Raw genomic sequence first — 20,140 nt, 5'->3', positions numbered from 1 at the left:
GGCCGTCCAGACTCTGCTCCCGGCATCAGCAGCTCGGCCCGCTCGAGCAGACCGAGCCACCGTGGGAGATGATCAGACGGGTGGAAGGAGAGCATGCTTAGTAGCGAGCTAAGGTTTTCACCTGGCCCCTCAGGGAAAAAGCCTGGCAGAAATCCGAAAATTCCAGCACCTGCAGCCGAAACGGCAGTGCGCGGGAAAGTATGAGGGTCTGCGCGGGCGGCGGTGCCCCCGAAGCGGCGTAGCAGAGGTAAGCTCAGCAGAACGGGTGCAGCGGAAAAACTGTAGTTTCCTACATTATTTGCTCTGGGCAGAGTGAGGGAATAGGCAAACAGTCGGCGCTCACCTGACCGTGCAGGAAGGTGGGATGACACCTGCAGTAAGTAGGTAAGGGATTAGTTTGGTCACTCGCCATCCCGGTGGGGTATAAAGACAAAAACAGGAAAGGATAAGTTAACCCATGCCAGGCGGTGCGGCGGCGGTGCCCCAAAGCGTGAATAAGCGCAGCAGAGAGGGCACAGCGTAGCCTCAACTTAAAGCTGTCACTGTCCGCAGTCACCAGCAGATGCGAGGAACAGGTACGGATGTAAAGTGCACCCGTATTGCCCGAGTTTTTTGTGCCGAGTTGAAGGGGGTATGAAGACAAGTGCTGACCATACAAGAAACTTCTACTTTCTCCTCATTTGGAGTGACAAATCTACTTGAGTCTAAAATTTGTCTGGTATTTTATTTATACCTTTGAATTTTATTTTTCAGGAATTAGAAAATTGATTTGTTCGAAAAAGACATACCACATATATTACACATAAATCAACATATACTTCGTCACAATACTATCAAATCTAAACAACAATACATGAATGACAACATATCATATATACATTAGCACTACGGTTTGTGCTACAACAACAATATTCATAATTTGCACTATCTTTTTGAGGAGTGAAGTACATTCACATAAAGGAACTAAAGAAATACAATCCAAAATAGCGGCTTTGATCCAAAAGGGATATGACGGGGGCTATGTGGGACAGAAAGAAAGGGATTTCCTTCTCAAGAAATTCCCTCGCATTCCCCTGTTGTACTTCCGCCCAAAGATTCATAAAAATATGGCTGAGCCCCCTGGACGTCCCATCGTTTCAGGGTGTGACTCGTGTTTGAACCACTGTCTAAGTATGTGGACTACTTCCTTAAGCCTTTTGTAAACAAAGTAAGGTCCTATCTCCAGGACACCACTGATTTGACGAAGTATATGTTGATTTATGTGTAATATATGTGGTATGTCTTTTTCGAACAAATCAATTTTCTAATTCCTGAAAAATAAAATTCAAAGGTATAAATAAAATACCAGACAAATTTTAGACTCCAGTAGATTTGTCACTCCAAATGAGGAGATATTAGAAGTTTCTTGTATGGTCAGCACTTGTCTTCTTATAATATGATATATGGTCCAGCTGACCTTGCGTCCCAGGACCTATCTCCCTATTGTCAAAAAGAGTTGAAGGGGGTAGCAGTATTTATTTGGGATTGTGCCAGCGGGTGCTACAACTATTAACATGACAGAGTAAGGGCTCCATCTAGTGTGAAAGGATGGACACGGCGAAAAATGTTAGCAAAGTCGGCCCGAGGGTACAACTGCAATGGGTTTGTCGCCCAGTGAAATTAAGTCAAGCGAAAGGTCAGCGAAAAAGTCGTTCATTGAAGCATAGGGATGGGGTCTTAATTTGGTTGTCCCTCTCACGTGTGTGGGTTCTGGGCATCATCTTTCGACTAAACGTGCTGCAGCACTAATGCAGCGGTAGGTGCGGTTACACGCACGTACACCCGAAGGCCACTATAAAAGTTGAGCTCCTATGAGATAAATCGCCTTTTCTATAGAGGATTGTCCTGGGGGCTCCTGTTACAGGCATAATAGCATGGTGGGCAGGATAGAGAGCCCCCCACACACACCCCTTGCTGACGGCAGACCGAGCGAGGCGGACGCCATGAATCTCCAAAATGCCAGGGAGGTGTTGGGAGAAATAATCAGCGAAAGGTGGGGTTCGTGCGGCGGATTGATGATAAATGATTCTCCCAGCCTGTGATTAGGGGGTGACCTGCGAGGGCGGGATATGAGCCCCGTGGGTAATTTGTTACAAATACGCAAGCAGATTCATCTTGTGACAAACCCGACTAGACGGCAAGCTAGTTATGTGGATTGGCAGGCTGAAAGGCATTATTCAGAGTTGCTGGTTGCCTCCCCTGCCTGACAAGCCCACTATCGGCTAGGGAAACTAATCCCCACCCCCCACCCCCCACAGGAAAAGAGAGGTAAACGCCACCGCTGCTTTCCCGGGATTGATCCTGTACCGGCAGGTGGGCCACAAGAGACAATAGGGCACAGACGGAACATCGCCCCCCCCCAGGCTGAGTTCCGAGTGCAGTATTTTGTTTGCAGTTTTTGCTTCCCTCGGGGTGAAGTTAGCACTCGGACAAAAAATGCCTCGTCGGGGCTCAGCAGTGCAGCGGTAAAAAACGATGAGTCTCGGCACTCCACGCTATGTTGGTGCAGGGATCGTAATGAACGCCTGCTTTATACCAACAACTAACAACAAGGTACAGTTTGAAGGCATGGAGTGGCTGAGCAGGTAAACTCTTTGGCACGAGGTAGGGCGAAACAAAACAAAAAGAAAATATGTGTATATATATGGGTATCCAGTGTTTTAATGCCCTGATTAAGTACTAGTAATCTTCATTATCAGTTGGGAATCTACCCCCAGCTTTCCAGTTATTGATTAGTGGAGTATGCCAAAGCCAAAGGGCCTTTGACAAAATCCACACATCATCACCAAAAGAGCATTTATTTACGAGTAAGGGAAGCCTTCCAAATTACTAAATTGTAAAAGGGCAAAAGGCCCGTCCAAACATTTCTGTTCATTGGCGGTATTCTTACCCGTACGAAGGCTTACAAAAGGGTGTTCTGAGGCCTGGGAACGGGCCCTGGAAGTCTGTTTCAACTAAACGCTTGGAAATGCAGTCGGTGGGAACGGCATTACACTTCCTCAAGGCAGATTTTTTCAGACTCAAGTAAGACGAAAATATAGTTTCCTGAATCCATCAACTCGTAGTCATTGTAGAAGTCTTACCTTTTACGGAAAGGCCTATGGAAACAAACAAGCTGCATTCCTGTACTGGCCGTATTGGGGAAGATAGACAGAGCTCACTTGAATGTCAATAAACTCAGTAACTTTACTTCGGCAAGCTGTGCATGCTCCCCTGCCCCCTGGCTGTGCTTGCTCCCCTGCCCCCTGGCTGTGCTTGCTCCCCTGCCCCCTGGCTGTGCTTGCTCCCCTGCCCCCTGGCTGTGCTTGCTCCCCTGCCCCCTGGCTGTGCTTGCTCCCCTGCCCCCTGGCTGTGTGTGGCTCTGGGTGTGTGTGTGTGTGGCTCTGGGTGTGTGTGTGGCTGGCTCTGGGTGTGTGTGTGGCTGGCTCTGGGTGTGTGTGGCTGGCTCTGGGTGTGTGTGGCTGGCTCTGGGTGTGTGTGGCTGGCTCTGGGTGTGTGTGGCTGGCTCTGTGTGTGGGTGGCTTTGTGTGTGTGGCTCTGTGTGGGTGTATGCAATAGGTCATGCATTTGCGAGCTATTAAGCTATTGGCATTGTAAATGACCATGCCATTTATTTAAGATAAAAAAAATAAAAAAAATGTCATGAGCAATGCCAATAGCTCTACCTTTAATAATGCCGAGACCATTGCATTGTAAATGCTTGTTCTGGGTGTGTTTAATCCACGGACGTTCCAGGTTATACAGTTGTACATTTCCCCTTTCATCTATTCTATAAAGTAAAGCCTTAAATGCAGTAGTAGTTATATTACTTGCAAGCACGCACCTGAGTCGGCTCTGTGTGTCAGACATTCAACAAAGACAGTGTCACTGGGACAGAAAACCAACTGGACCCCCCCACCCCCACCCACTTCAGCATACCCAACCTGCTAAAGACAATCCCCATCTTTACAACCTGTCCTCATAAGAACAATGAGAAAAAAACGCAACCGGTGGGGAATACCCATTAGGGGGCATAGCGGCCAAAACCACTCTCAGATCGAACGAGGGAGGGGGCCACCGAATCCCGCCAGCACCATCCCCACTTCGAGACACTCCACAGGGAACACATATCATTATTTGGGAGCACGGCACATAGTCACTGTTTGTGTAAAAAAGTCAGACTCGAAGTATTCAGTGCCATACTCCGCACAGCCTTAGCACTCCCTCCTGCAAAATCAAACCACCCCTTACTGGGCCAATTCAATAGCAAAACAGTTTAACGTTCATGTATTCCCCCAAACATCATACATCGAGGGCTCCCAACATTTAGTGCACCTGCAGCTCTATCTACCTTAGAGCACCAACCCTCTTACTGTTCAATCGTCCACATCAGATCTGTATGTTCAGATGTTTTCCGGCGCCGCCTCAGGGACCGGACGTGGTCCATTGCCTGCTTGGGGTTCGTGAAGATTTTGCCGCCCTCTATTTCTCCGATGCGCAGGCGCGCCGGGTACAGCATTGCGTGCGGGATTTGATCCTTTATAAGCTGTTTCTTGACGCCCTGAAGTTCCTTCCGCGCCGCCTGGACATTCTCAGTAAAATCCAGAAGGAAGGACAGTTCGTTGTTCTGATATGTAACCGTGCCCATTTGATGAGTCACTCTCAACACTGTGTCCAGGTCACCAAAATTGAGGAGCCTTGCGATGATTGGGCGCGGGGGAGCACCCGGAGGCGGACGAACCGCCAGAGAGCGGTGGGCCTGCTCTACAGCAAACATAGGTGACAAACCTTCTGACCGCAAATCTCTCAACATCTCCTCCACATATACCTCGAGCCGTCCCACATTGGTCGATTCTGGCAGGCCTAAGACACGAATATTGTTACGCCGAGAGCGCGCTTCGATGTCTTCGTTTTCGCCTGGATGACCGCCAGCAATTTTTCCATGTCAGACGTCTTGGTCGTCACCTGCTGGAGCCATCTTCGTTATCCGTGATGCGCTGTTCCGCCTCATCCAGCCTGGCCGCATGCTTGTCCAATTTTGCAGAGAAGTAGTCCATCCTGCCACTTAAAGCTTCAATTTTGCCATCTATGGCCTGCAAACTGGCCTGGATGGCAGCAAGAGATTTCTCCAGGGCCGAGGATCCCTCTGACGACGCTTCTACCTCGGAGTCCGAAGCCGCAGACTGCGACGGCTTGCCGTTTTTTCGTGATTTAAAGGTGAGGCGAAGTTGGGACTTGTCAGGTTTCCCCATGGTTCCTGCCCCCAGTTGCTCTCGCAGTGATGGCCAGAATACGCTACTCAGAGCCGGTAAGTCCAGTCCTTCGCCGACTCTATAGATTATGGGGCACCTAAGCCGACACTTCGAGCAGCAGCAGTAATTAAACGCTCTCCAGGCCTTAGTAGGGCCACAGCCGCTAATCCCAGCCAAGAGGCCCCGGGTAGAGTGTCGTGGAAATCTGAGAGGTGGCTTTATGAGTCACTCGCCACCCAGGCCACAGCCGCCCGCTCAGTCGACACAGCACCCCGCGAGAGAGATCCAGAATGGCGGGGCTATACTGTTGCACGAGGCAGGTTACCGAGCAGGAACCCCTAGATGGCGCCGCCGGGTGCACAAGTCCGCAACTAGTCAAGCAATATAGGCCCCATATCATGTGCCCACTTCGCAAACCACTTCCGCAACAAGGGCCGCGTGCGCCCTCCCGGCCTCACTCACAACCGGTCCGTACCTCTAGTGCAGGTTTGTGTGAGGGATAACACAGTTCGCCATACGCCACACTTTACCAGCAGCAGGGAGATCAGCAGTCTGTGGTGGCCCCCTTGTACCAACTCCCAGCAGAATGCAGATAGTGGCAGTGTTAGGAGGAAGGGTGGATCCAAGCCGTCTTTAAGCGGCAGCTGGGGGCGAAGGTGTCTCCACTTATCGCTGTAATGCGGCACGTCAGGCACTCAAGATGGAGACTGTCTCCGGTCGTACTCACAATCCCGCAGCACGGCTCTCTGTACGGCACTCCGGGTCCCTCTCACAACGTCCCACAAGGATCAGCTGCCGCTGCCCCAAGCAGCCAGTCACAATGGGAGCGGCGCAGAGCCCCTCCGCTCGCAAGAATATATTCCTGTCCTCCGGCACCTCTGACGAGCAGCTCCGGCGCGGCCCACAGCTGTCCCGCGCCGGGCGCACGCGTAGCTTGGCAGTCCGCTTTCCCACAGACCGCCCGCGTCTCTGCTGCAGTCGGCACGGCCCGATTTGCACGCCGAGGTCGTCCCCACGGGACCGATGGGGGGGCACGGCAAACCTTTGATTCTGGCTCCCACAGTCTCTCACACAAGAATCAGCCGGCTGGCGGTCTCGGGCTGAAGAGCGGCCCTCCGTGTACCTTCTCCAGTGCCATGCGGGTCAAGGGCCCACTTGCAGTCGATCTCAGCACTTGGGGCTCAGTCAGCCCCCCGAAGCACCCCAAATCGTGCTGCTTCCTCACACGGTGCCACTGTCACAGAGCATCCAGATAGATGTCTCGAGTAGGGCAGAATACATAAAGGATTTCTTCGGTGACCGGCAGAGCTACACTACCGTGCGGCCATTTTGCCAGGCTGCAAGCCACGCCCCCAAAAATCTAGTACGTTAAGTCTGCAAACAAAGTAAATTGTATTTTCAGGAAACTGTTGCCCATCTTAAAATATGTAATAATATGATTCTTGATCTTTATCAATGTTGACATATTTGTTATAGGACATTTAACTTCTAAGTTGTCTTTTTGTGTACATTTCCTTGATTGAAGCAATCTATGTTGTGATTGTAGTTTGTGTTCTGTAAGGGTCATGGGAAGGACAGTTGCAAACATTACACATGACATGCTTGTGTGTGTGTTATGTAGAATGTTCCTAATGATTTGGTTACTTTCACTGCTTTTTTAAGCAGATAGTGGTCTAAAGCTAAGCTAGTTGAGTTGATGCATTGTAAATTTCCCACTGATTGCCAAATCTATTTTGTAAAGATTATAACCAGTCTCGCTTAATGATTATACCAATTTACAGATTTATGGTCCTACTGGCTGCTCTGGGTGTCTTTAGGGTACAAGTCAGTCGGTGTCTAAGAGGACTGATACCTGAAAGCATATCGCTACCATGTCCCTTACTGTTGGATTGGGATTACTGTCTTTAAAGTGCACACTTCTGTACTGCAGGTGCTCCCCGCCGTTCACCAATCAGTGCAGACATGCTGCCTTCTTTGTCACAGAGAGCGAAAGGACTGTTCGGGGGTACCTCTCAACGGGCTTGTATCTCCAGGGGAGAAGTTGCCTCCTGAGTTCGTTCCCTCTCTTGCTCAGAACCTTTTGGGGGAGATGCCACTATGGATCTGCAGAAGCTGCCGGAAGAGTGTGGAGGAGGAGGAAAGGCGAGCGATGCAAGAACAGGCTCTGGCAGTGAGTACTTGCTATATATTTTAATAGGGACCAGGTTATGTTCAGAAATCGTACAGTAATAGCTTGCAGCACTAATACCTCAGAAATGCAAATGAAATTTTAAAGGGCTGTTGCAGTGCTCATTACCGTTTGCAGAGATCATCACCCTCCTACTCCTAACCTTCTCCGCCATAGAAAAATGCAATTTGTCCTTGAAACGTTGCCTGTTTTACTGAGTACAGATCCCCAACATGCAAATGTCCTAGTTTCTTATGAGTAATAATTGGCCTCACTACATCCCATTAAGTGTTTGGATAATCAGGCATTTATCAAACATTCGGGTGGTATTTTTGTTGATATATGATTTGCTTCAAATGGATGTGCAAAGAATGTCCTTGATTGTAATCCTGTCAGAGAAGAACAATGAGTTGTGTCCAGTTTCTTTGTTCCTTGCATGTCGACTATTCATTGTTCACCTACCGTTTTCCTATGATATCTTCAGGATAAACCTAATTTTCTTTTCCATGTTTACTAAAATTCCTCTATTTCCATACACTGCCACATCATGAGTTCCATTTCACTAGAGAGAAATGCAGGTTTGTATGTGGAGTTGATATTGCGATTACTATCAGTTGGTTACTTTTATTTCAGGGTGGCTGATGTGCAGAGATTCAGTCTTAAAAGTTTAGTGACTGAAACATAAGACTGCAGACAATGGCGTGCTTGTCTGACTGACACTGAAGAGTTCATCATTTACCGTAGTGCAAGACCACTCACCTGTCAGTTCAATAAATCGGAAGCAAACCATGAAAAACCTCAACCTTGGACAAACACTGGATTGTTGAGGCACACTATTTAATGCCACAGTGAAGGTACTAGACCCAAGCCTCACACCGTATTGGTGAACAGTTTGTTTGCTGGTGCTATCTCAGCAGGAACTGAACTGTGGCTTCATGCTGCACTGCTTGGTCAATGCTTACTTACCATATTGGTGTGTATTTTGTTGTCCCAATCGAGGCATTTTAAATTCAGTTCTGTGCTTGATGACTCTAACACTTTCCATGTCGATAGGGAGAGGAAAACCGGTTTAAATGCACTTGTATTTACTATATTCAGCCCATGTTCTACAGTGAGCCTATGCCGTCATCTGTTAGCTGGTGATTCTTCTGGTTCCAGCACCTCAATCTTCCTCTAATGCAGAAATGCAACCATTTTCCCTTGTAAATGTCTGGGCATCTTTAAAAAATCCTAGCTACAGCAATGCCTCCTTTCATAGCCTTTACTACTAGACTCCAAGATTAGTTTTCTGATTGCTGATCTTTTCCTTTTATTCTTCTTGCAGGTGTCGCTTTCTCACACGTCCTGCAAATCCCAAACTTGTGGTTCTCATTCCTCATCTTCCTCATCGTCATCCTCGTCTTCTTGCCATGGGAACTCTGGTGACTGGGATCCCAGCTCTTTCCTGTCTGCTCACAAACTCTCGGGTCTCTGGAACTCTCAACACCCCAACGGTCACATGCAGGACGGCTCCCTTGCGGTTCTTCCAGACCCAGTTGCAGGACATGGTGAGTACTTCAGCAGAAAAGAGCTAATTCTCTTTGAAGCATAAACTGAACCCACAGAGTATCCTCTTGGTCCAAAGACAGGCCATTCACTATTGCCAGAGTGGTGTTTATCCCCCCCAAGGGGGCGCCCAGTCATAGCAAGTCTTTCTCTGGCACCATCTGAGCTACTATGTAATACATTTTTGACACCCCATGTCTCCCCATTTGATTCTGTAGCACATATAATGGGCTTAGGCTGACCAGATGCTACACTTTCATGCTTTGGACATAGGAACAGTTTCTTATGCTAAGCAGACTCTGCCGACTTTGATCTAATCCTAAGAACTTTCCCTTGGGTTACTTGCCACTTGGGTAACATGCCACTTAGTGTATATTCTCGGCAAAGGACTATTGGTAAGGGTTTGTAGAACTTAAACTGCATACATGGGTTCAGACACATATTGACACTTAAGGCTACAAGAGTCTCATGGGCTCTCTTCTCGGCTGTCAAGTGATTTTCAGTTAGGTCATTTCCATTTTTCACCTTCTACAATAGAATTTTTTGATAGAATAGTGTTCTCCATCGTGGGATCATCACGGTTATTCATCAACACTGAATAGCATCAACTGTGTTAGATTCCAGAATAAACAGTTTCTGCTTGTAAAAATGTGTTATGGGATGAATATTCCTTAAAAAAATGTTGTTCGTATTTAATGCCGGATTGGCAGCAACTTTTTTGGTCTACTTATCAGTGCTAGGTAGAGGAGAAGTGAAGAAGCTAATCCCAAGCAGGGTTTATTTAGGAACTCAGTTTTTTTTGTAGCCTACAGTGATATCTGATTTCCCATCCAGCATTCATAAGGCCAGTGATGCTCTCATGACGGAGCGGGGAAAGATATTCCTTTGAAATCCTGTTTCTCCGTGAGATTTATAAACTGGCCAACTACCTCTCGGAATTCATATAAATGGGCACATGTGACCCCAAGAGGCAACTTGTGTGACTTCTTTCTTTAGCATCCTAATGCCTCATTTGTGGCACTTCTGTTATGCCAGTCAGCTACTACAGCAAAGTTCTCCAGAATTGGAAGGTCGGCCATGGGGTTTGGAGATCCAGTGCGGTTTATCTCTGTAATATTCTTCGGAGACTCTGATCATGTTCTTACTGCCGTCCTTTAAAAATAAAGAAAAATAAAAGTTGAGCGGCTGTTGCCTCTGGCTTTTCAGTATAATTTGTGACCTACTAAAGAAGAAAATGTACTAATTGTTATATAGTGGTTTCTATTGGAAAGTGTTCTGGAATTCTTTACACAGGCTGAGTTATTCAGAATTTCAGATTTTAGCAAAGATACCCATGATGGAGAGCTGGGATTCACAGTAAGTAACTTCCCTTTTCAAACATTCACCTATAAGCTCCAACGTTATTCCTTTTCCTTATAGCAAAGGTTATCTAGAGTGCTGAACAGTCAAACTCAACTTTAAGTTTCACATATCACTTTAAGCTATTCTCTCTGGTTGGTGTGGAAATGGTCTGACTAAGTTGTTCCTCTGTTCAAGATGAGCGATGCCTGAATATGTCCATGGACTGTAGCAACGCAGCCCTGAATGCAGCGAACATGAAGATGTGTCCATACAGCCCTCTTGCCTGCCAGGGGAACGGTGTGTCTGTGCCAGGTTCGCCTCTTCCTACCTCACACGACTTCTGTAAAACTAGCCCCAAGCAGTTCAAGAGCATGTGCCGTAGGCCAACTCCACCAGGTGAGCCAAAGAATTTTCCAGGAGTTTAATAGCTTGATGCAGGGCATGACAGTAAGATTGGTTACTAGTTTGAGGAAAGCATGAAAAGTTGGGGCAAAATGAACAGGATGCGCTTTGGAGCAAAGCTTTATTTACAGCTGGGTCTCAGTGAGCAGGTTATAAAGACTGTTGTGTCCAAGGGTGTCATGTGAGCAAACAAATATTCTTTTATGATTATGAGCAGTGTTGTCATTACTGGAAAAACTAGATAGATGAGCTATCAGAAACCTGTGTGCTGTGAGAAGGCAAGCACCTTATGTTGTATATCAAAATCATCTGTGGTAGGGAACCCTGGTAGCACTCCTCTAGTCACACGTCAAATGAAATTCTTTTGGTTGTAGTGTGTATACATGTTTAAAGCTCCGATGGCATGGTGCCCTGGCAATTACCAATACAATTCAGCAACATACGACCAGGCACCCGGTCCTTGTTCTCCCATCCACTCATGTGAGTAGATGTATCTCATTATTTAATAGATCTCCTCTTGAAAATCCGCTGTATTATAAAGCATAACCTTTTCAAACACAACTCAAACTGTACGATGGTCTAAAAAAATAAGTAAGTATGTAGAGAATCCGAGAGGGACCCTTTGCTGAACCAAAGGAAATAGGGTACACTAATACTTGAAAAGTAGGGTATTCCTTGGTTGCTGGTACCAACTCATACATATAGTGTTGTATCCATTCACCACCACATTGTTGTGTAAATAAAAAACCATACTATGAAAAGAACAGTACCATAGAAAAGACAAATATAGGAAATAAAGCCCAAACAGTAAACGAAAAAATCTAGGTCAAAGATCAAAATCAATATTAGCAGATTTAGATTTAAAAAAATTCACAGAAGTAAAACATTAAAATCAATTGTAATCAAAAACCATCCTGTGTAAGACATTTGATCATGAAGATAATTCACACAATATTGCTTTCAAAACAATAAGGAGTTAATCTCCACCATCCCCCCCCCCCCCCCCCCCCCCTCGAGAGAAAAATAATTGACCGTATAATTTGTCATATCCTGTGACACATCTGTAAGACAAACTATTGACTAGACCCCGATGTATGGTTGTCTCGACGTGTCTGCGGGCACCAGTCAAATGTCAGGTTGTGTCGACTCGTTTCGATGGCCTTCTTAATTCACACGATCTTTATCAACACTAACCTATCAATCTCTCGATTTTGTAAGTATCTCCTTTAGATAAAGACCTATGTGCAAAAAGACAAAAATAACAATTTGTTTCCTATGTCTCATTGCAAGAAAGAACCGATCTTAAATCACATGGTACAAGTGTATTTCATTTTAATTACAACCATACACATACAATTCATTACTAAATAATCAGTCACTATAATTTCAGCTTTATGCCTCAATGTAAAACATGACCTTTGACCTATTGAATGAGCTAAATCCAGAGAATAGATAGAAAAGGAAAAATTGTCTAAAAAATGCACATACGTTATCCATAGTTCTCAACCCAATTTACACATCTCAACAAAAACGTATGAAAGTTCTAGCTAATCCTTCTGCAGAAATCAATTGGTTTCATTTTTTTAATGTAATTATTTTTTTAATATGATTGTAAAATAATTTTTACATAAATCTGCTAATATTGATTTTGATCTTTGACCTTGATTTTTTTTTTGGTTTACTGTTTAGGCTTTATTTCCTATATTTGTCTTTTCTATGGTATTGTTCTTTCCATGGTATGGTTTTCTTTTACACAACAATGTGGTGGTGAATGGATGCAACACTATATGTTTGAGTTGGTACCAGCAACCAAGGAATACCCTACTTTTCAACTAAAAAATTAGTAATCCAAAAATCAAGGTTTGATCATCTTTGGTGCATTCTTTAAGTTAGGTTTCTTGTGTGTTTTTACTGTAGGTATTCTGAATCTTGTATGAAATGCGTATCCTTATTCAAATGGATAATTGGTATAGCACTTTTATGTTTATATATCTGATCCTAACAAGAACAGATCTTTTTATGGTTTATCTGACATCAGTTACTACTTATTACGATGACGGGCTCACTATGAATACCTATCACAAACTAGGCTTATTACCAGGGTCCTTTAATTGAAAGCTGCCCAGTGTGTTTGTCTCTAAATTGACTCTCACTTTACATGACGTTAATCCGTGTTGGTTCAGTAAAACTATTCATGGTAAGATCCTTGTTACAAAAATGTTCTGATAAATTTGAAATTAATTTCAACCCGGGATTTATTTTTATACAACACTTGTTTTTCAATTAACTGCATAGAATTACAGTATATTAACGTGTCAGTAGTCCTCCCGTGATTTGCAAAAACTGTGAGCAAACAATGCATATTGGTATAGCTGCATGTCGACTGCTCCTCTCCTTGAAAATCTAGCTTACCCTAGTCTCTGCCATTGATTGAGACATGGGTCCACAAATTGTATCTGATTTCCTGTAAACCCCCGCTGGCTTTGTATACCAGCTTCTCCGTAGTTGCTCTAATGTTTATCCCATTGACCCATTCTGCCACATTGGAAGGGGGGGGTCTATCTTGCCAATATTTGCAATGTCTCACTTTGCAACCAAATAACCAATGCCAATCAGTGCACGGGTACTCCACAGGCCCACCCAAGGTCCTGGATAATGCCCCACAGGATTCTTTTGGGATCTAGAGTAGGTCTTCTGACAGTTACTCTATTGAGGGCTCTGTTGACTGCCGAACAGTAATTGCTGCTGGTCGGGCACTCCCAGACGATGCGGAAGAATGTGCCCGGTGCGTTCTTGCATCTGGGACAGTTGCTGCAGCCAGCACGGCACATCCACTATAGGCGGAATGGCACATAGTAGATTTATAGAGCAATATTAACTGGAGGAGGCAAAAGTATATAGATAGCAAAACACACAATATGATGGACGGAATGTTGCACAGATCTGGGTTTAATCCATCGTTATTTTGCTCACCAAGCCACCCCAGTTCAGAAATGGCCATATGCAAACCAGTCTTGACCCTGTGCCTCATGGGAACAGTCCAGCCCGAACTGCCAAGCCATGTCTTCCCTGGACCGGAATCAAGCATCCTAGGAGTCCCGTGCTCTTGACGCCACTGGAGTCAAGCTATCCTGGCTGATGACGGCTGATAGCCAGAAACCGGTCCTAGGATGCTTGATTCCTGTCCAGGGAAGTCATGGCTTGGCAGTTTGGGCTGGACTGTTCCCATGAGGCACAGGGTCAAGGCTGATTTGCATGTGGCCATGTCTGAACTGGGGTGGCTTGGTGAGCAAAAAACGATGGTTTTAGGCCCAGATCTCGGCACAAAATCAGGGGTTCTATCTTTGCCTCTACCCAATCATCTTGGAGGATCCCTTTTTATGCCTCCCAGCTAGCTTGGAATGGTCGGGGCGTTGTTTATCAGTGGTTTGTATAACCTTGAAATGCCACCTGTGCCCAAGGTTTCTAGCTTTAAGTGGCATTTCATGGGTTTGTATTCTGGGACCATAATGAGCGTGTCCCGGTACATGTCAAGCGAATGTCGGGGTTGTAGGTATTTGCAAAATTGCAAAGGATGGAACTGGAATTCCGTGGTGAGCTTTTGGAAGGACCGATTATGGCTACCCGCTCAGACATCCCCTAGGGTGGAGATAACTACTAGGTCCTAACCCATGAATGCAGAGATACTGCACAAGGAAATGATGGACGGAATGCTAAATCAATTGAACATCCACCCCCAGTCAAGAGATCTGGGTTAAATCCATCGTTCTTTTGCTCACCATGCTACCCCAATTTAGACCCAATTTTAGACCCACCTATATGCAAATCAGTCTTGACCCTACTCCTCATAGGAACAGTCCACCCCAAACTGCCTAGCCAGGTCCTCTGTGGGCTGGGTGCAAGCATCCTGGGACTGGTTTCGGGGATCTCATCAGCCAGGCTAGCTTGAATCCAGTGGTACTGCAAGCAAGGGACCCACGTATGGGCATACCCATCCCACTTAAGGTAAAAAATGCTGTGCCTGGTAGTTCTGGCTGGACTATTCCCATGGGAAGCAGGGTCCAGACTGATTTGCATATGACTGGGTCTAAACTGGAATCTCACATGGGCCCAGAGTTCGAAGCAAGTTGAAAGGTAGAGGGACTGAGGATTTTTGAACAAGGTGTTTTTAGCAGGGCAGTTGAGATTGTCCTGAGTAGAACAGCTTTATGGTGGACTTCTGTTATGAGTGGCGTGGTTTATCACGGAGCAGAGCAGTGTATGTCATAAGCAGTGCTGAAAGCGGTATCAGTGTTGTGAGCACAATGGTGGAGGCGGTGTTGGGAGTGGTAGGGCATGAGCATGCCACATGAATGAGCATTATGAACTCCACATTGGTGCTGTATTGTAAGAAATAATTGGGAACAGTATTTTAGATTAATAATGATGTGGGGATGAGGAACTTGGATGGAAATGTGGGACTGAACAGATGGATTATGTCCTTGAACATGCAACATGATTTTTTTCTCGTCTGATATTGCTGCAGGTGAAGCTTTTCATACTTCAAAACACCACCAGCATACAGACCTCACAGCCCCTCCAAACAGCCCGACAGACCTCTCCTCTCAGCCTGTGCCGCTTACGCCAACACAACAAATGCCTGCTCACCCAGGACCACTTGGAACTCCCCCTCCTGTCCATCATCATCATCATCACCACCACCCGCCAAGCCAGACGCCGCCACCCTTTTCTACATCGGCCCCCAGTCCTCATACTCCGGTGCCTCCTGCTGCGTCTCCACCTGTGCCTCACAAGCCAGGGTCTTGCAAGAACCCTCATCTGCCTGCCAACCCACTGCCTGCAGTGAAGATGACACCACCACTGCCACCTCTCACTGGTTGCACCCATTCCTGCAATGGGCACTGTGGCAGCACCGGCATGGCACAATTAGCACCACATCCAGTGCCCGGCTCCAACAGGTGAGCAATATCTTCAAGTGATGAGATGTGGGGAAGTCTCTGCTGGTAATTTACTAGTGGAAGTTATTTGAGTGATAGTTAACTGTCGAGGTTAGGTTGAGTGACTGGGAGGAACCAAAGAAGCTCTCCCATTGGGGTAAAGAAGTACTCCACAAGGAGGTGCGCGTTAGAAAATCCTTCTCAAATGAACTGCTTCACTGGTGTGGTGTCAGTGCATTTCTAAGTGTTTTGTTTTGTGGACATATACACATGGTATTTGTTTGGGAAGGATGGAACCTTCTTGATTCCTGATCATTAGGAAGGAGAATATTCTATCTTAATACATGCAGGACTGTGCAGTTGAGCATATTTTGTTCTGCCTTTGGAGTTGAAGGATTTATGTAATTGTTTTCTCAGGTGAAGTGTCTCTATTAAGACATTTATGGCTACTACAGTTGTTAAACACCTTTGTGTGGTTAATATGTCCATGGTTTCTGAATTAAACCAAATTTTGGCATTAGCAAAATGCTCCTTCAATGCCATTCTTGCATCAGGAAATCGTATGCACTGCATGTCTTTTGGTAGTATCTTAATATTTCCTTTTATCTCCTGTAAAGAGGTAGTACATTAAGGGAGTTGCAATTATACAGGCTTATAAACTCTATATTCATGGCTAATTAATTGATTTATTCCGTGGGGATAAATACTTGTGCCTTCAGGAAACCTATGTTAATGGAGTCCAATAGGTAATCAAAACTAGATCTGAGATTCATTCAGGTAAAACTTAAAGTATCTATTGTCTAGATTAAGAAGTTTAAATTTGCAACAAAAGCTGGGAAACTATTCAAGATCACTAGGAATATATATTTTAGCATGCCTCCTTCTGCCTCTCCCTCATCTTTTTATACTTGTATTTTCATCTCTGGTTGCTCCGGCCTTCTGATTCGGTTCAGGCACATGTTCTCTGTTTAAAGGTATACACTCTTTCCTTCTAGAAATTGCTATTACTTCCACTATTGTAATTCACCTGTTTGTTATAAATATGGGAAGCATAGTGAAAGACAGGTCAACTTAACCACATCTAAAATTGTGCAGTTCACACCGGGTTCTCCAGCCAACTCGTGCAACAGGAATTTGTCTGCTGCTTTGTAAAATGTAATGTGAAAATTAAATTGTAACCTTTTGAAAAGGAAGATCGGAAGCAAATTTGCACCCTAAGGTAGCCTGAAAGGACCATTTATGAAGTTGGAGTTCTGTTACCCTGTACAAGATTGCAGTTAGTATATTTGTTTTGCTTATATAGGGCTAAAGTGCTTTCAAATAAGATCCATATTTCTCTCTGGATTAGCTCTTATTTAAGACTTGCTCTGCCTTCCAGCTGTCATTTTAAAGAACTTGTACAAAAATTACAGGATGTGAGAGAAGAGTTGCTCCAGGGTGTGGCAGAAACACAATTGCTCTTGAATAAAACTACGAAAAACCTTACTGCGTTTATACTTGCTGTTGCCCTTACTGTGTGAACTGTGTATGTCAAGAGTTGACCGAGGAGGTTGTGTTATTTGAAGGTTCCTGAGACGCATTGAGAGGGATGATTGTTGAGCTAATCGGCCCCCTCCATGTGAGATTTTAGATATTTGCATAACTTGGATCTCGCAACATGCGTCCTAATATAGGTAGTGTATGTAAAGTCAGGGAGTTCTATTGGCTTTTATTTGGGATTTACCGCCACTAATGAAGCAACCTACTATTTAAAACATCCTGTGTGAGCTTATGCGAGGAAAGACCCTGCTTGGAGTGGAAGTAAAGACAACAGACTGTTGCAATGAATAATTCATGATTTCCTGTCGGAGGTCTTGTCTCTCCCCTTGCCTAGAATTGCTGCCTCTGGCAATTTTCTTCAGAACTGGTAGTCCTGCTAGTTTCCTGTCTTTGTGTTCTCAGAGTTATTCGGCCTGTTTTCTGAAAAAGGGCCTCCTGATGGACGAACTGGCTTAATAGCCCATGGTGCCTTGTTGCACCATATCAAATGTGTATCTTCAGGGGAACATTCAAACTTTAAATTTGTCTTAAGTAGACCGTAAGTTGTAAGAAAATGAGGGAGTATTACAATTTAGACATTTTTGGGAGAGGGAGAATAGCTGTCTGTAAAATAAAGTAACTTGTGGCCCACGCCTGATCACTTTGTGGGAATTAATTAACAGATCCTGATTCGGGGACGAGGGTAGGTGTTCTATCTACCGCATACAAAGCCTTGTTGGACACAAATGGGACTTCCTTTTATAAGCGAAGTGTAACCCAAACTATAAAGAAACTTGATTGGCACTATTGAGGGTGTGAGTCTGTTGAAGATGGTATGGCAAAGAGTATGCGCCCTTTCCTTACCTGAAGTTTGTTACAACAAAATTTGTTTCATAAATCCTAAAAATTGGGTTAGAATGGGGCATGGTATGGCGAGCACTCAAGATGGCTGCAGCTTCAAGGAACTCTCGGTTATATCTTGCTAATCATCCTGCATAATTGTTTTCCATCAGTGACGATACAGGCTTGACTGGTGGCTCAAAGCATTTTTGATTTTATTTATTTTTTTGTACTGTGTTAATCTGAGCCGAAATGGGCTTCCAAATCTGCCACAGTCACACCCAGAGTTGCCTCTAAGGGGTTGCACTGGTGTAGAGGGAGAGATTAAAGATGATTCTTGAAGAAGAGCATATGAGGTGCAGGAAGAGAGGACCAGTGCAGTTTTAGGAAAGAAAGGACAAGCTTGGAAGAAGCCACACTTTTTTTAAATAGGTTTTTATTGCGGATTCTGAACACAAATCTCAAATCAGGACAGACAGTACACTTAGATCATCATTGAGTAACCAATCCAACTACAATAACATACACAGCCATTCAGCCCACAACCCGGAGGTCAGGCGGCGTGGGGTGTCTCACAGATGTGGATACGCCAGTGTGGCCGCCCTGTATAAATAGTCAGATATCTACGATACACAGTTTCCGCTTTTAATCCCCCTAACAACAACTCCCCTTACAACCCATTCACAACGAGATAGCTCCAGGACCAGCCCTGGCGCCGGAACCAATGTGATGGCAACCTATCATATATGGTAATGGTGACCAGCTATAGGACACAGTTCGCGCGCCTCCCTGTCCTCTAGGGATAGTCTTCTAGGGACCCTAATCTGCAACCTACCACTAGATCCCAGCACCTAAACACCTTATGGCCCGCATGGTGATCCCAACTACCCCGAGGTGAGTGTGTCTTGCCCTCCCCCCCTTGCCCAGCTGCTGCTAGTGCGAGTGTACATAAATTACAGTAAAACCAGATCACGACATCGCTCAGTAGAATCTACCGTATAGTAATGCTTCATGCAGTCCTTTCCAATTAGTGCTCACCAACATCAGCCTCGCCTCCTACCACATAGTCGCGCAGTGCCTGCACTATCAGTTCCCACGCTCTCGCCACATCCATGCATTTATCAGTGGCACTCCTGGTAGCCTGCCGCAGTCTGATGACACTCTCACAGCCCGCCCATTTCAACAGCTCATGCATCCACCGCTTCACCGATGGTCCCTCTTTAGACTTCCAGTGCCAGGTAATCTCCCTCTGGGCCAGCATAAGGCCCAGATCGATATTGGAAGAAGCCACACTTAAGGAAAGAATGCCCTGGGATCTAATGGCAATCGAGGTAGGATGCCAAGAGTGAAAGACTTGAGCAGCACCTGGCAACAAATTCACTTAAGGCACATGGAGCACGTTCTTGCACCCACACCCCCTCAAACCTTGCTCCAATTTCTCTGGCTGAGAGGCTGGGTGGTAATGTAGTTTGGTGGTACTATGCTACGAAAGGAAGCAATCTGGATGAGCTCTGGTGAGCAGGGTAGCTTCGGATCTGCTGGAGAAAAACCCTCTTGCTGAATGCTTATAAAAAATAGGCACAACAGCTTTTGGCTCCCAATCCCAATAATCCAGGTCTGCATAAAGACTCTAGCAGACTCCGGATTTGTGACTGGAATGATTTTGGAGGTGGGGGTAGACAGGATGGATAGGGTACTGATCGGATGCTGGGCGCAACAAGGCGGGCCTGGTACCTTGGCTGTCTTCCACCATCGGATTACTGGTGTTTGAGAACTGCCCGGGTGATTATGTCTTCAGGCCCCGTTTGTCTCAGAGTTACCCAGAAGACCAGAAGGGGGGCAATCCCCAAAGCCCTCAGGAGGAGGCTCTCATCCTAATCTAACTTGTCTACTGGGAGAAAGTCTTTAAATAAAGCCAAAAAATTAAGGCCCAGGTACATGTTCTGCGCAAAGTTAAGACTGAAGCGTCGTCACTACCTGATTGTAGATACACGTGTTTTGTGAGAGTACACTTAACCTTTTATCTACTACGTCAGAGCTTTCCAAACTCTGTGGCGCGACAGTACTGTGTCGTCTGCCATGTGTGGGTGTCGCCCGACAACCACCAGATGTGGCCTATT

General features: G+C 45.6%; 1 protein-coding gene across 1 annotated transcript in view; it reads left to right on the top strand.

Annotated features, from left to right (window-relative positions):
* Positions 1 to 20,140, top strand: part of FAM193B (family with sequence similarity 193 member B) — a 201,323-nt gene that overhangs the window by 23,820 nt on the left and 157,363 nt on the right. Inside the window, exons 2-5 of the mRNA XM_078652769.1 lie at positions 7,201 to 7,440; positions 8,762 to 8,984; positions 10,519 to 10,719; positions 15,251 to 15,683. Of these exons, the coding sequence (XP_078508895.1) occupies positions 7,201 to 7,440; positions 8,762 to 8,984; positions 10,519 to 10,719; positions 15,251 to 15,683 (1,097 nt within the window). The remainder of the gene's footprint in view (positions 1 to 7,200; positions 7,441 to 8,761; positions 8,985 to 10,518; positions 10,720 to 15,250; positions 15,684 to 20,140) is intronic.

The sequence above is a fragment of the Lissotriton helveticus genome, chromosome 7 (genome assembly GCF_964261635.1).
Source record: "Lissotriton helveticus chromosome 7, aLisHel1.1, whole genome shotgun sequence".
Classification (NCBI taxonomy): domain Eukaryota; kingdom Metazoa; phylum Chordata; class Amphibia; order Caudata; family Salamandridae; genus Lissotriton; species Lissotriton helveticus.
Note: the sequence above shows the minus strand (reverse complement) of the source record. Positions and strands in the feature narration are given on the sequence as shown.